The 14,074-nt window shown below is 55.6% G+C and overlaps 2 protein-coding genes across 2 annotated transcripts in view; one reads left to right on the forward strand and one right to left on the reverse strand.

The window, feature by feature from the left end:
• Positions 1–199: 199 nt before the first annotated feature.
• On the forward strand, positions 200–768 carry GUITHDRAFT_100781 (hypothetical protein; the record flags this gene model as incomplete). Its single annotated transcript, XM_005840735.1, has 2 exons — positions 200–453; positions 507–768. The coding sequence occupies 2 exons, from the start codon at positions 200–202 to the stop codon at positions 766–768; spliced, it is 516 nt and encodes a 171-aa protein (XP_005840792.1).
• A 281-nt stretch (positions 769–1,049) lies between these two features.
• The window catches only part of GUITHDRAFT_132860 (hypothetical protein), a gene marked incomplete at both ends in the record, with an annotated part of 28,297 nt that continues 15,272 nt past the window's right edge, over positions 1,050–14,074 (reverse strand). Inside the window, 15 exons of the mRNA XM_005840736.1 lie at positions 1,050–1,479; positions 1,666–1,769; positions 1,816–1,912; positions 1,961–2,109; positions 2,468–2,566; positions 2,611–2,766; positions 3,013–12,015; positions 12,193–12,520; positions 12,566–12,683; positions 12,727–12,805; positions 12,853–12,914; positions 12,962–13,043; positions 13,101–13,250; positions 13,309–13,395; positions 13,444–14,068. Of these exons, the coding sequence (XP_005840793.1) occupies positions 1,050–1,479; positions 1,666–1,769; positions 1,816–1,912; positions 1,961–2,109; positions 2,468–2,566; positions 2,611–2,766; positions 3,013–12,015; positions 12,193–12,520; positions 12,566–12,683; positions 12,727–12,805; positions 12,853–12,914; positions 12,962–13,043; positions 13,101–13,250; positions 13,309–13,395; positions 13,444–14,068 (11,569 nt within the window). The remainder of the gene's footprint in view (positions 1,480–1,665; positions 1,770–1,815; positions 1,913–1,960; positions 2,110–2,467; positions 2,567–2,610; positions 2,767–3,012; positions 12,016–12,192; positions 12,521–12,565; positions 12,684–12,726; positions 12,806–12,852; positions 12,915–12,961; positions 13,044–13,100; positions 13,251–13,308; positions 13,396–13,443; positions 14,069–14,074) is intronic.

Raw genomic sequence — 14,074 nt, forward strand, 5'->3', positions numbered from 1 at the left:
GAGAGAGAGAGAGAGAGAGAGAGAGAGAGAGAGAGAGAGAGAGAGAGAGAGAGAGAGAGAGAGAGAGAGAGAGAGAGACAGAGAGACAGAGAGACAGAGAGACAGAGAGAGATAGAGAGACAGAGAGACAGAGAGATAGAGAGAGACAGAGAGACAGAGAGACAGAGATCCGATGTTGTAAGGGCGACAAAGGTTCTCCATGGGTTCCGAAATCAGTCAACCGTTAGAGCTTCGAGAGGACGTCAAGTGTTTGGAATGCCGCAAAGAGACTATAGAGACCAGCATACTCTGCTGTGCTTGTCAAACTCTGCAGTTCCTGGGCTACAACGTCGCTGGCTCGAACAAGCAAGAGATCGACTACTTCCTTAACCCTCAGCTTGACCCCGTGAACCAATGTGCAAGGCCCATGTACCGAGACTACGTCTGGGACAGCAGGAGATGTCGACTGACTAGGTGAGGTTGATAGTCTCGGGTGTCTGGCAGCAACGCTGATGTGAAAGGAACAGGCTATCTGAGCTTGATCGCGCTCGGTTAAACGACGCTAAGAGCGTCGAGCAGGAGAAACAAGAGCTCTTGCACTCGTTCCTTGAAGCCAAGGCACTCGGATCTGTAGTTGAGACAACGCCACAACAACCACTCTCATCGACAAGGTTGGCACTGCAAGTGGAGCCCGAGAGTCAATGGAAGATTGAAGTCGACAAGCTGTCAGTTGAGAAGCTGCACGATAGCGAAGTCAGACGTTATGAGATTGTCACATTCTGTACATAAACACGTTCACTTTGTGCGCCCCCCCCCCGTTGAGTTCCCGTACTAGCAGCTGATTAGAATCTCTTCTCATCGCGACATCTTAGATGAATTCGTACTCGCCGAGACAGAAAGGGGAGGCTGGAAACAGCTCGAAGACCTTGAGTGATGACTTGGATGGATTGTGTGAGGGGGGTTGGAACTGGTCTTTTGTGACGAAACAGGGATTCGCATTCAAACTTGCAGGGGTGGCATGTGAGAGGCGTGTAAAAGATCGAAAAATCGTTTCACATCCTTCAATCGTCTCACACCATCGCCAGGAACTGTATCACATCTCCGCCGGCCACCAGTGACACTCGATCCCAGTCCCACATGTCGGAGGACCGGAAGCAGGCCCGTGCAAGGTTGTTGGTGACAAGGACGCTGCTGTTGGTCCGGACGGAGGAGAAGGAGCCGCCCACCAGGAGGCAGAAGGCAGGGAACGAGGGGTCCTGGATCTGCTGCTCGTCCTGGGCTGCTGCTGGAAAGGATGCCTGGATCATGAGGGAGAAGACTGAGCCCTCGACGGCCCCGATGCTCAGCCAGGCCCTGTCACGGTAGCGAGCTACATGCATCGCCTCCTTCCCCCCTGCCGTCGTGAAGAGCCCTGAAACAAAGAGAGACCCTCCAGCCACGGCGAGAGAGCTGACGGGGCCGTTGAGCTCGCAGTTCTCCGACTCGCACGCCACATGGTCACTGTACGAGTACAAGTCAGACATCAAATCGCATCTTGCCCCTCGCATCACTCCTTTCCTCTCGCATCACTCCTTTCCTCTCGCATCACTCCTTGACGAGAAAGTCCCTCCACTGAGAGTGTGCTCTTCCCTCCCCTGCTCGCTTCCTCGCCCGCTCCTCGCAACCTTCCATGATGCCCCTGCTCACCTTGTTCGTGCACATCGGCGCAGGCAGGCCTCGTCCTGCAAGCCACTCCAGGCCTGACCGTCCCACTGAGCGATGTTTCTCGACGACAAGTTCCCCTTGAACATCTTGGCAGCAAGTCAGAGGGAAGGAAAGCTACGCAGGATCTCTCACAAAGTCTCCGCCGACGTAGAGCATGTTCTCATCTGCTATCATCGCTGAAATCTGCCCGTTGGGTATGCCCCCCCCCAACGTCTTCCATCCATTCCAGCTGTTCGCAACACGTCAATCGAGAGCCACTCCTATGAATTTCCTGAACCTGCTCACGTCGCCTTCATAGGACGCCACGTTGTTCACGTTCAGGCCGGCTAGCGTCTTGAACTTTCCTCCCACGATCAGCTGCCCTCGGAACACCGCCATCGACTCGACGTTGCCGTTGAGCTTGCTCCTCCCCACCAACGACCACTCCTGCCGCCACGTCGTCAGCGATGAACCTTTGATAAGGGGGTGGGTGGGGGGGGCGGGGGAGAGAAGGAAGAATGCAGGTAAGCAGGAGATGAGCTGCTGAAGGAGAGGCAAGAGGAAAGGGGAGGGAGAGGAGAAGGTGGAGGGGAGGGAGAGGAGAAGGTGGAGGGGAGGGAGAGGAGTAGGTGGAGGGGAGGGAGAGGAGTAGGTGGAGGGGAGGGAGAGGAGAAGATGGAGGGGAGGGAGAGGAGTAGGTGGAGGGGAGGGAGAGGAGAAGGTGGAGGGGAGGGAGAGGAGAAGGTGGAGGGGAGGGAGAGGTGTTGCGGGATCCACGAAGGGAAGGAAGATTTATGGGTTGGACCTCCTTCATCTCATTCCATGCCACCAGCCCGCCGCTACGTAACGGGTTGCCGTGAGTCTGAAGAGCAAAGGTGAAGCTTCCTCCGTAGACAATCCAGCCCTGAGAGAGGTCAGAGACAGGCTCCTCCCCTCCTCCTCTTCTACCGCATAGCTGCTGATGGCGTTGACAGCTCCGTTGACCCCTCTTGCGAGCGTCTTGACAGCAACATCGGCGTTGTTGATGTCTTGCTGCAGGTCCCATCGGACTGCATACTCGATCCGTTTCTGAGAGACCCTCGAGAAACTCCCACCGAGATAGACCTGGAGAGCGAGAGGGTCAAAGGTGCATGCCGGGGAGGAGAGGAGGAGAGAAGAAGGGAGAAGAGGGGAAGAGAGAAGAGGAGAGGAGAGGGGTAGAGAGAAGAGGGGAAAAGAGGAGGAGAGGAGGAGAGAAGGGGAGAGAAGAGGGGAGAAGAGGGGTAGAAACAAGAGAGGAGGAGAGGAGGAGAGGTACAAGGTGAGGGGATGGAGCCGGAGGGAAGTATTGTAAGAGATGAGGGAACGGACCGTTCGATTGGCTACACACGCAGCTCTGACCACTCCCTCGATGGGTAGGTTGGACTTCTGAACGCGCGCGACGTCTTGTTTGGAAGTTTGGAAACCTGAAGAGGAGGGAGGTGCGAGCACAGTCGAGTTGTCAGAGCACAGGACGCAGGTCTCGTTGAAAATTGAGGTGTTGTTGCCGGAGCAGGAGGAGTTGCAAAGGGTAGGCTGGTACTCGTTGGACCCAAGGCCGAAGTAGTTGAGACCAGCAGCAAGGAAGAGCGGATTGACGAAGGAGCCGTTGCCTACCCCCGTCACTGTGACGTTGACAGTTGAGTTGAGAGCGTCGCAACGGATGTCGGCGACGACGAGCAGGTCGCTGACTCCGAACTTGACCGGCGGAAAGTCGCAACGGCAGGCCTCATCCCCCTCGACAGTCGTTTGCCCGCAGGGCTGCTGGCCGATGTAGATGTTGGTGCGCACACTCGAACGCTCGCAAACGTCGGAGAGCTGATAGGAGAAGTAACGACCGTACACCATCAGAGAGCTCCCTGGAGTCGTGGAGGTTTCAGTTGCTACCGAGAAGATTCTCGGACGCGGGAGAATCTTGATCAGAACCTTGACAGGAACGGACTGGTCGTTCCCTCCGTTCAAACTCCCTCCGTCATCCTGGCAAACAGCCTGGAAGGTTGCTGTGCCGAAGAAGTAGGGGGCAAGGTGCACGAAGAGGTTTCCGTTGGAGTCCACGATTGGGGCCACCACGAAGGAGGAGGGAGATTCGTCGACCGCCTGCACTCGTATAAAGACCGTCTGCCAACTCTCACTGGCCGGGCCAGGCTGCACGTTCTGCACGAAGTTGCTGATGATCGTGGGCCCAGCGTCCTCGACCATGAGGTAACGCTGGAGAAAGTCACACCTGGGCGGCTTGTTGATGTTGAGGATGGAGACGTAGGCAAGGGACGTCGCGAAGCCTCCGGGAGGCAGAGGGCCCGTGTTGGCCATGAGGACAGTGAGGGTCACGTTGCCGTGGGAGTTGGGGTAGGAGACGAAGGAGACTCCCCCCTTGGCGTCGAAGACTGGGTAGCTCTCGAAGAGAGACGAGCAAGCCAGCGGCCGGCCGGAGGGGAGGAAGCAGGAGATGTCAAGGACTGTGATGTTGACTGAGAAGAACAGGTCAATCTCCGGATTCCCCGAGCCCGCCGACTGGATGTTAAAGTAACTCCCTCCCGACCTGACTCCGCTCGACGTTGACTCGACGATCTCGAGGACCTGGGTCGGCACGGAGAACGTGGGCCGTTCGTTGACGAGCAGCACGCTCATGCTGAAATCTTGGATCGTCCTGTTGATGCCTCCCACCTCCGGCCCTCCAAGAATGGCGTCACCGTTGTCGGTGGCAGCCAGGGACACCTTGTAGACGCCGGAGATGTGAGGGACGAGGGAGAAGGAGAAGCTTCCTGTGGCAGTGTCGAAGGAGGAAGCAGAGAACAGGTACGAGGGTGGGAAGGTCATGCTGCCCGCGGAGACAGAGACGACAGTGAAGGAGACGATCTGGCAGGGGGTGATGGAGATGTCGTAGAGGCAGGAGAAGCCGCAGAGGCACTCGTTGATCCCAGCGCTCACGTTCGAGAGGAACTCGGTAACAAGGTTCTGACCTGAGTTCGCCTGAACCTGGACCTGTTGGGGCAGGTCGAAGGTGGGAGGATTGTTCTTGGAGATGATTGTCAGCGTGATCTGCTGAGGGGCCGAAGTGTTCTTGCTCCCAGTTAGCACTGACTGACCCCCGTTGTCCGACACCGTCGCCTGCAACGTGAACACTCCCCGTGCTTCGGGGAAGGGAGTGAAGCTGGCAACTCCGTAGAGAAGAGTCGCTGTTGTATTCTTGACCACATCGAGTTTCAGGGCCTCCTTGAAGAATCCTCCTGGATACAGCAAGACAGCTGTGCTCGCAGTAGAAGTTACCAGACTGCACACGGACGAAGAGTAGCACCTCCCCAACGCGGGGTTGTATGTGAGGTACCTGCAGTTGGCCTGGACGCACTTCTGCTTGCAGATGGCAAGGTTGTCGACGGTCGGAGAGACGGTGAACGAGCTGAGAAGGGCGTCTTGCTCCTTGCATTGTTTCCCAGCAGAGAAATCTCTGAAATTCCACGAGAACGTGAACGTGAGGACCTGGTCGAACTCGTTCTGGGCGCCGGCGCTCAGCTGGGAAGTGAAGACAACCGAGTGGCTCACGTCTCCCTGAACCACCTGGATCGGCGTCGCTGTGAAGTATGGCGCGCTGTTCCTGCTATCCACCACCACCTTGAAGTGTGAGACCTTGGAAACGAACTCGCCGGCGGGGAGGAGCTGCAGGACTTGGGGGGTGTAGGCCCTCCCGGAGTAGAAGATCGGATCGAAGTAGGCGACCCATCCGTTGGCGAGCCCGTCGTCTTGCAAGGAAACGGAGAAGAGAGCCTCTCCGTTCTCCCCCTGGGCCGTTTCGAACACCAGGAGGCCGTCGCTGGTGATGTAGGGAGACAGGCTGAACAAGTTCTCGTTGCTCGTCGAGATCTGCGTCACGGTGAAGGTGACGAGCTGGCAAGGGAGGGGCTGTGAGAACTCAGTGCTGAACGGGAGGGCCCATCCCGGCCAGATCCTCTCCCTCCTGCATAGCGACTCTCCCTTGGGAGGAGACGCTCGCACGTGCAGCTCGTTGTCACTGGACAAGGAGACGTCCTGTACGCCCTTGAGCCCGACGATGCCTTGCCAGAAGGAGAAGAGGGTGCGGCTCATGGGCAGTGGGTCCTGCGACCATGTCTGGATGAACTTAAGGCTGTTAGATTGAAACTTGAGGGCTACAAGCGCCGAGTCTTCCGATGCGACGGCGTAGACAACCGACGCTGTTGTGTCGGCCACAATCGATCGCAGCCCGTTGAATCCCACGATCTCTGGGAAGTCCCACTCGACGCTGACGGCTCCTTGGGTCAAGCTGGAGTAGAGCAGGAGCATGATGCCGTCAACTATCGCCAAGTTGATGGAGCGAACGTAACCTATGGGGAACCTGAGGGCTTGCTTGTGCTGCGTGAGAAAGGAGTCGGGAACCGGAACGCCCCTGAGCCTGACGTTGGTGGCGTCCGTCAAGGAGAGCATCTCGTCGAACTTTTTCGAGATCCTGTTCCACTGCAGAACGCCGCTCTGAACCTCAACGCACGGGGTTGCCTTGCATTCGCAAGAACTCGTGTTGAGGAGCAGACACTTGGTTTGTGCGAAGGCGAGGTAGTATTCTCCTGCCCAGGCAAAGAACCTGAGGGCCGTGACATCGGTGATGGGCGACATGGAAGAAACATGGTTGTAGAACAAGTCAAACTGCTTCTGCTTCCACTCATAGATCGAGATGGGGTTACATCCAGCTACCCCCGAACTCCCGCACTGCATCGAGATGGCTATGTAATCCTTCCCATTCACACTGAACGCTTCCACCCCCGTCATGGCCTTTCCAGGGATCACCTGGATGCTGTAGAAGGCGCCGGGGTTGCCGGTGAACTTGTTGAGGCCGCTGCTGGAATATCGGTAGACGTTGACCGAGGCGTTAGAGACGCTGCCGTAGTTGACCACCAGCAGCAAGTCGATCGAGCAAGTCACCGTCGGGTCAGAGTCACACGGCTGGCTAACCGTCATCGTGCTAACGTCGTTGGCCCCGTCAGTCTCCAGAAGTTGGAACGTTGCGAACCCAGACGCCTTGGCCGTCGTGTTGTCAGCCACCTGAGTGAAGCCGGACGCCTGCCAACGGTAGAGGTACGAGAACCACGAGTACCCGTTGCCGGTGTCCGGCCACCAGCTAGCAGCAGCCAAGTAGCTGACGTCATCGATCTTGAACTCGTGAAGCCTTCGGATCGAGTCGTGCGGGTTGCCTGTCCAGGGAGGAACAGGTCGGTCTATGCCGGGGATGACGAACTCGTTGGACGAGGAGCAGGAGCCGTCGGCGCCGCATGCAGGAGGGATCGAGGTGCCCCCCGGCAAGCTCTTGGGGAGGGTGTTGAACAAGTAGAACTTCTGCAGTGTCGGGTTGAACCTGTACATCCTCGATGCCCCAAGGTCGTCCGAGATCACGATGAAGTTCCAGCCGACGCCCTCAGAGTCGTAATCGAATATGCAGGCAACGTCGGTGGCTGAAAGCTCGGAGGAGAACTCCGAAAGCTTCACAAATGTCCCGTTCTTCCACTGGTAGATCAGCACAGGGCCCGGGGTCTGGTCGCCAAACTGCCCGGGGACCACGAAGAACAAAGTCTTGTCTTCGATCTGACACATCTTGGCTGTGTAGGCATGACTGCTCCAGGGATAGCCATCACTGAATCGAGCAGGAAACGAGCCTGACAACCATTCAACTGGTTGCCCGATTGGCTCTGACACTGTCTTGCTGGTGTAGAGAGGGGGAGGGGAAGGGAAACGATCTATCAACCTCTCGCCGCTGTAGACGTGATCCAAGTACTGCAAGCCGTTGCCTTGCACTTTAAACGCAGTTACGGCTTTGTCGAAGAGGGAGACTGAGAACAGGTAGCTGTTGGAGATGGCGAACGCACGAGCCCCTCGGAGCCCGTGCTCAGCGTCGGACGCTCTCACGGTGGTCACAAGGGACAGAGTTCCTTCTGAACTGATGGAGAAGATATGGATTGCTCCATCTCCTTCCCCCAATGAGCTGATGCAGTACAGGAGGCTGCCGGACACCTCGATGTCGCTCAGTCCGTTCATGTTCGGGTTAAGCAGCCCCGAGATGGTCGACTTGTAGTAGAAGGTGCTGGAGTACTCGAACAGCGCGATCGATTGACTGTCATAACTCGCCACGTACACGAATGACTTGCTAGTTGACACATCCTTGATGGCCACCTTGACCGGCACCTGCATCCCAGTAACCCTCTCTACTCGTGAGCGGTACAACTTAGACGACTGCCCGTCGCAGCTGCCTGCCAGCAAGAACGAGACGTTGTTGGGCGTGTCAATCACGAGAGAGTCGCAGGAGGTGGTTGTCAGGATTTGACCGCCTGCCACGTCCTTGGGGAGGGTGTTGATGTCGTTGGACTGGAGGAAGAGCGTTCCGTTCCACCTGTACATGATGGAGGACTGGTCCTGCAGGTTGACGACTAGGTAGTTGCTGCCAAAGAGAGCGAACGGCCTGGCTGTCATGACGCCTTGAACTCCGAGAGACTGGATGGGAAGGAGCTCTGAAGAAGCTGCATTCCACTGGTACAAGACCGAATCGCCGAAGGCGATACTGGCGTAGAAGACGTAGAGGACGTAGTCGGTGCAGATAGGCTCGCAGATCTCAACGCCGATGTTGATGCTGCACACTTGGCGACAGGTAGGGATCGAGGTAGTGCTGACGCTGTAAACGTCGTGGATGAGCGAGAGGTGGGACTGGTCCACCTGCTGGATGGAGGAGAAGTCGAAGAACTTGAAGACTTGGGGGAGCGTGCCGTAGCTGTTGGTGAGGGGGTCCAAGTACAAGGAGAAGAAGAGGAGGTAGTGGTCGGGCTGCTCGAAGATTGCAAGGCCCGATGCCCCAACCACCGGGATTTTCAGCTCGTCATTGAGGTTGACCGGACTGAGTCTGCTTACCACCGGCGAGGGTGTCCAAGATTCGTCTTGCTGGCTGAAGTATCTCGGAGCAGCCTGAGAAGGAGCGTCTATGACAGGAGCAGCGATCACTAGCGCTTTCTTCGTCACCGCACACACTCCGTTCTCCCAGTAGACAACGTTATCGTAGGTCGAATTTCCTTGACACAGAGGGTCGTTGCCCAAGGTGAAGCAAGGAAAGTTGTGTTTGTCTCCTCCGTTGCACTTGTAGGAGCCTTGAGCCCTCACCAACCCGAAGCATTCTTGTAGGCTGCTACCGAGGCAGGTCGCTAGTGTTGGGTCCCAGGTTGCGTCGTTGGGAAGGGAAACTTTCAAAGTAGGATCGGCGAGGTAGCCTTGCCCATGGTTAAGCAGCTTCGACCCCGCCATGACGGCGCTCTTGTCGAGGGTCACCTGGGCCTGGAAGCCGCCAGGCTCAACAGATCCGAGTTGGAAGGAGTCGATGGAGGGTGAGAGGCGGAGACAGTTGCGCCAGTCTCCCAGGAGGCATCGGCAGGTCTTGGAGTCCAGAGGGAGCAGCAGAGGCTCACAGGCCATGGAGACATTCGGGACATCAAGTTCAAGGATGGTACCGTTGGAGTCGACACTCTTAACGTTGACGACAAGCCCCTGCTTGACGTCCTTGCGATTCAAAGCCGTCAGATTCATCACGAACTGCGAGGTGTTTGAGCAACCGATAGTTGAGTTTCCTATCACTTCCACCGTCTGAATAAGCCGAGGCCAACAGAACTTGGTAGGTTTGACAACCCTGAACGAGGTGATCGAATCGTCCATCACTTGGAATGTGTTGGAGTAAACCGGTTTGATGTCAAAGTCGGGCAAGTAAGCATCCGTCTGCTCGATACTCACATTTGTGATCGTACCCAAGAAGCCACTTGTCACAGACCCGTCTACGACGAAGCTTCCCTTGAACGAGTTGATGTTGGTTGACCCTGTGCGCATACGACAAGCGTCGCCTGCACTTCCCTGCTTGCAGAACATTCTCAGGTCGCCATTGATGTACCCGCGTCCTCTGTCCATGACTTGAATGTTATCAACCGGCAAGGGGCCATTCCATTTCAAGATCTTGCTGTTGGAGTTGTAATTGACCACTACCACGTACTGTACCTCCTGGAACTTGAACAAGACGATGTCCCGTGGAGCAGAAGTGGGAATGCTCTGGACATGGGAAAGCAGATACGAAGTTCCCGTCCTCTTCACCTCGAAGATCGGTGACAGGGTCTCATGCTGTAGACCATCCCAAAAGTTCACCCCGAACAGGTAGTCCCTGCTGCCGATCGTCTCAAACCTGATGTTGGAGCTCCCGAGAATGAGCAGCGATGAGTAGGAGCTGAAAGGCCTCTGGACGTCATCGAACACCCCAAAGTCCATCCATGAAGCCACGGAGTTGTCTTTGGTCTGCGCAATGTTTTGGATCCTGGTCAGCGACCCGTCGCTCTGAAGCGCCAGGGACTTGGAGTGCGAGATCATGTATATGTAAGTGATGGAGCCTGAGATTGCGTTCGAGTACATCAAGTTAGTCGTGCAGGAGCACTGATCCTTGGTGGTGGAGAAAGGACCGCAGTTGGCAACATTGCAACAATCTGCCGACACGAACCAGGGCTTGTCCGCTACTCGATAAGGACTATTGCGATCGAAATACCCACAGATGGCAATAAGACAAGCACGGCTCCACAGGTACTGCTCGACACCTCCATTGACTTCGACGATAGACAAGATGCTTGCCCTCACTCCGAAGTTCCAGGCTCTCTTGGTGGGCAACATGCAGTTCAGAGCGTTCACAGACTCCATGGAGCAGCTAGTCGTGATGCTCTGCTTGCCGTCCACACCCGTAAAGGAGAACATCGCCCGATACTGGCTGTTCTGCGCGAACAGTCCTCTTACAGTGAAGACTGCGTCTAGAAGACTCTCAGTGTTCACGTAAGTAATGTTGGGTGACGTTAGCGGAACTTTGGGCTGGCAAGATGGCGCGTCAATGTTTCCCTGCCCTGTGGACTTGTACCAGAACCTGTCAGGCACGTTCTTCAATGGGAAGATGTACGAGTAGTTCATGTATCTCTGCATGATGTAATCGGCTGGCATGGCCTTCTTCATGATTCGGAGATGTTTCAGCAATCCTGCATGCTTTGCTACGGAAGGAGGATTCTTCTCTATGTATACTCCGATCCCCACAAGCGTGTTCCCATCAACATCGTTGTTGTCAAGGCATCCTTTGAAAATTCCATTGGACCCACAGGGGCACTTTTTCTTCTCGCATTCAGCATTTGGGCAGGTGCAGAAATCCGGGCAGGTGTGGTAGGCCGCCGGATATATGATATTTCCGCAAGAGCAGCTTTCATCGGGGCAGACAGCCGTACACATGTACTGCTTCAACTTCTCCTCCCCATTCACGTAAATTCTCGAGTATTTTCCGTCGTAGGTGGCCACGTAGTGAATCCATTCGCCTTCCTTGAAGGTAACATCCGATGTCCACTCCACGAAGGTGACGTATCCGATCCCGGGCCAGACGCCCAGCGACTGGAACCCCTGGTAGTGGGAGATTTTTGCGTCCGGTTTCTCTACAGCAAGAGCGAAAGAGAAAATTATTACCCCTGATCCTTCAAAGCGCCAGGTCATACGGACCCCCTTTTCACAGCCACAGTTGCTGGTCCGAGTCCAGCTGCACTTGTTCCTTTGCATAGCACTGAAGAGAGCATGCTCGATCTTAAAGGACGCGTTCACTTGGAACAGAGCTTCTCCATAGAATTCCTCCAGCGGCAGTTGCGAGGTGGCAGGGTCTCCGGTCACAACGTCATCGATGTTGTCGGTGATCAAAAGCCCCGTGTTAACGTTCGCGTCAAACAGAAGCGCCTCCACGTCGTCGACAGAACTCAGGAAGTTCTCAATGCTCAAGGACTGCTCCCTGACTGTATCGAACTCGTTGGTGGCATCCTTGCAGGCAGGGCCGTTGGTGCCGAGGGTGCCGAGGAGCACCGCTGCTCCTAATCGCTCTGAGTTGTCTCGAATTGTCGCTGGGGAGATCCAGGTAGGATACTTCTCGGCGCAATCGCTATTAATTATCCTTTCACGTTCGTACCGGCACACCCGGCTGTCGCAGGTGACAGACTGATTCACTTGTTTGCCGAACTTGTTTACCTTCATCGGGCCCTGCGCCTTGTTCACGTACATGGACCGGGAGCTGAACTCCCAGTCGCCCACCACGTAGTCCCAATCGGATTGGGACTCGTACGTGAGGTTGTTGGAGTAGAGCTCGCTGTTGAACAGGAGCTCGCACCCTGTAGCTGAGTAGAACGATCCGGTTACTGAGCTGTCGAACGATCCCAGTCTACAGACGTCATGCAGGACATCGATCGGATTGCCAGCCGTTGACTGATCTCCGGTGTCAACTTGAGAGTTGGCAAGGAAGCGGACACGGTCCTGGAGAGGAAGTCAAACAAATCAATCGAGCAGTCAAAGATGTCAAGTCAAGTCAAGATTGCCTCGTTGTGCGATCTTCGGTCAACAAACTGAAGTCCAGCTGTCGTATCATCCCATAGGGAGATCGTGTTGGTCACTGGCTCCGGAAAGACGGAGAAGCCTGTGTTGATAGTCAACCAGCGTTAGCGCATCGATTCGTTGGTGACCTCTCCCCGACTTAGTGCGACTCGACGCGAACTCCAACCCGGCAGTCAAGAACGTGTTGTCAGGCAGACTCTGCATGAACTGAAGGTCCCCTTCTTGCAAGCTGCTGCTCGAAGGAGCTGTGATCACTGTGTCCGTTGGCTCCGCATAATCCTCCGCTGCTGCTATTGTGGTCGCAAACGAAGAAATCGCGTACCGGCCGCCATCCTCCACCACTCGCACTTGCACGAAGTTCTCGGAAGCGCGGGGCCCGACAAGGCTGGTACAGGCAGAGGCGTTGGAACTGTGGAAGGCGAGGGAACTGTGGGAGCGTCAGGGAGCGGTGGGAGAAGCAGCCGCTACGTACCCATCCATCATCATGGAGAGGTTCGACTTCATGGGGATGTAAGGGTACTGCGGGCAGATGCAGTTGGCAGACTGGATGTCAACAGTGTTGCACGTGACGTTCCATGAGAGCCGGAAGCCTGTGGAGCCGTCAGTAGGGTCAACAGGCAGGAGCTGTCGTACCCGGCCTCGCGTCTGCTGGCTCGACATATATCTCCGCGCACTTGGCGTCGGAAGCATTGCTGCCATACGTGCCGACGCTCTTCAGCGAATGGTCAGAAGATCAAAGAACCGCGCTCGCGCCCTCACCATTTCCTGCTGATAGCAGCAGGTCGCGTTCGACGTCAAGCTCCCATCGCAAATCTTGCAACCTGCATTGGTCGTGAGGAGGAGGATCACTGAGAGAATGTGTTTTGACCTGACAGGTCAATGGGAGGCTTGTAGCCAGAGTCTTCTGCCCCAACGCAAAAGGTCGTCATGCCGGTGCAGAACTTACACGTCTGAAAAGAAAGGTCAATCTTGAGCAGACGGTCAAGTCGACAGGACGGCACTGGTACCTGAAAGATCAGAGTTCCGTCTGTTTGGATGGTAGGGAGGATCACGAATAGGTTTGGATTCGACACGTTGATCGTGAAGAATTTAAAGCTCTGACTCTCGCACCCTCCAGGGATCACGTTGCATATCCCTCTCTCGTTGGGTGGACCAGCCTGGTTTGTCTGTTAAAGAGATCGCGAGGCAGGAGCGAAGAGGTTAGGTAGTTGTTACCGTGAGATTGTTGGCAAATCCTGTCACAGTGCGCAAGTTGGGAGACTCCAAAATGTAGACTCCGAAGCTAAGGGAGAAAGTTGGTTTCTGTGAGTGACGACAGTCAGAAAGAGAGAGCGCGCGAGAAGGAGTTACCTCGTTGACAGGCAACACAATTAGGGTCACATTCCTAGCTACAGACGTGTCTTTGCCGTTGTTGGCGGTGCCGCCGTTGTCCTTGAGCTGCACGCTGACCCTGATCGAGCCGAAGGCAAACTGTCTGGGTTTGAATGTCATGGCGCCGTTCGTGTTGATCGCTGGCGCCACTAAAAAGAACTCCGGGCTGAAAGCGTGAACCAAGAAAGTCAAAGTCTGGATCTTCTCCGTATCTCTCGCTGGTATCCCCGACGAGTCTCTGGTTATGTCGGAACAGACGATGGCATTGAAGTCGGATCCTTCCAGCGCGTAAACAACGGGCGAGATGTAGAAGTACGGTCTGTCATTCACATCGATCACGATGATGCGGAAAACTTTGATCTGCGATGTCACATTGAACGAATCCATGCTGAAGACCGTGAAGTTTCCAACTCCAAACTGCGATCGAGCCAGTTTGAAGGACAGAGTTCCGTCTGCAGAGATGGATGGTTCTTCTTCCAGAAACTGCCCATTCCTCGTCAAAGTCTGTACGTAGAAAGTGACAGTCTGCAACGGATCTTCGACAGGGTCTCCTTTGGAGATGTTCACAGCAAACCCCATCCGAACATAAGTTCTTGTTTCGTTCCTGGAA

This window comes from Guillardia theta (assembly GCF_000315625.1).
Source record: "Guillardia theta CCMP2712 unplaced genomic scaffold GUITHscaffold_5, whole genome shotgun sequence".
Taxonomy (NCBI): domain Eukaryota; class Cryptophyceae; order Pyrenomonadales; family Geminigeraceae; genus Guillardia; species Guillardia theta.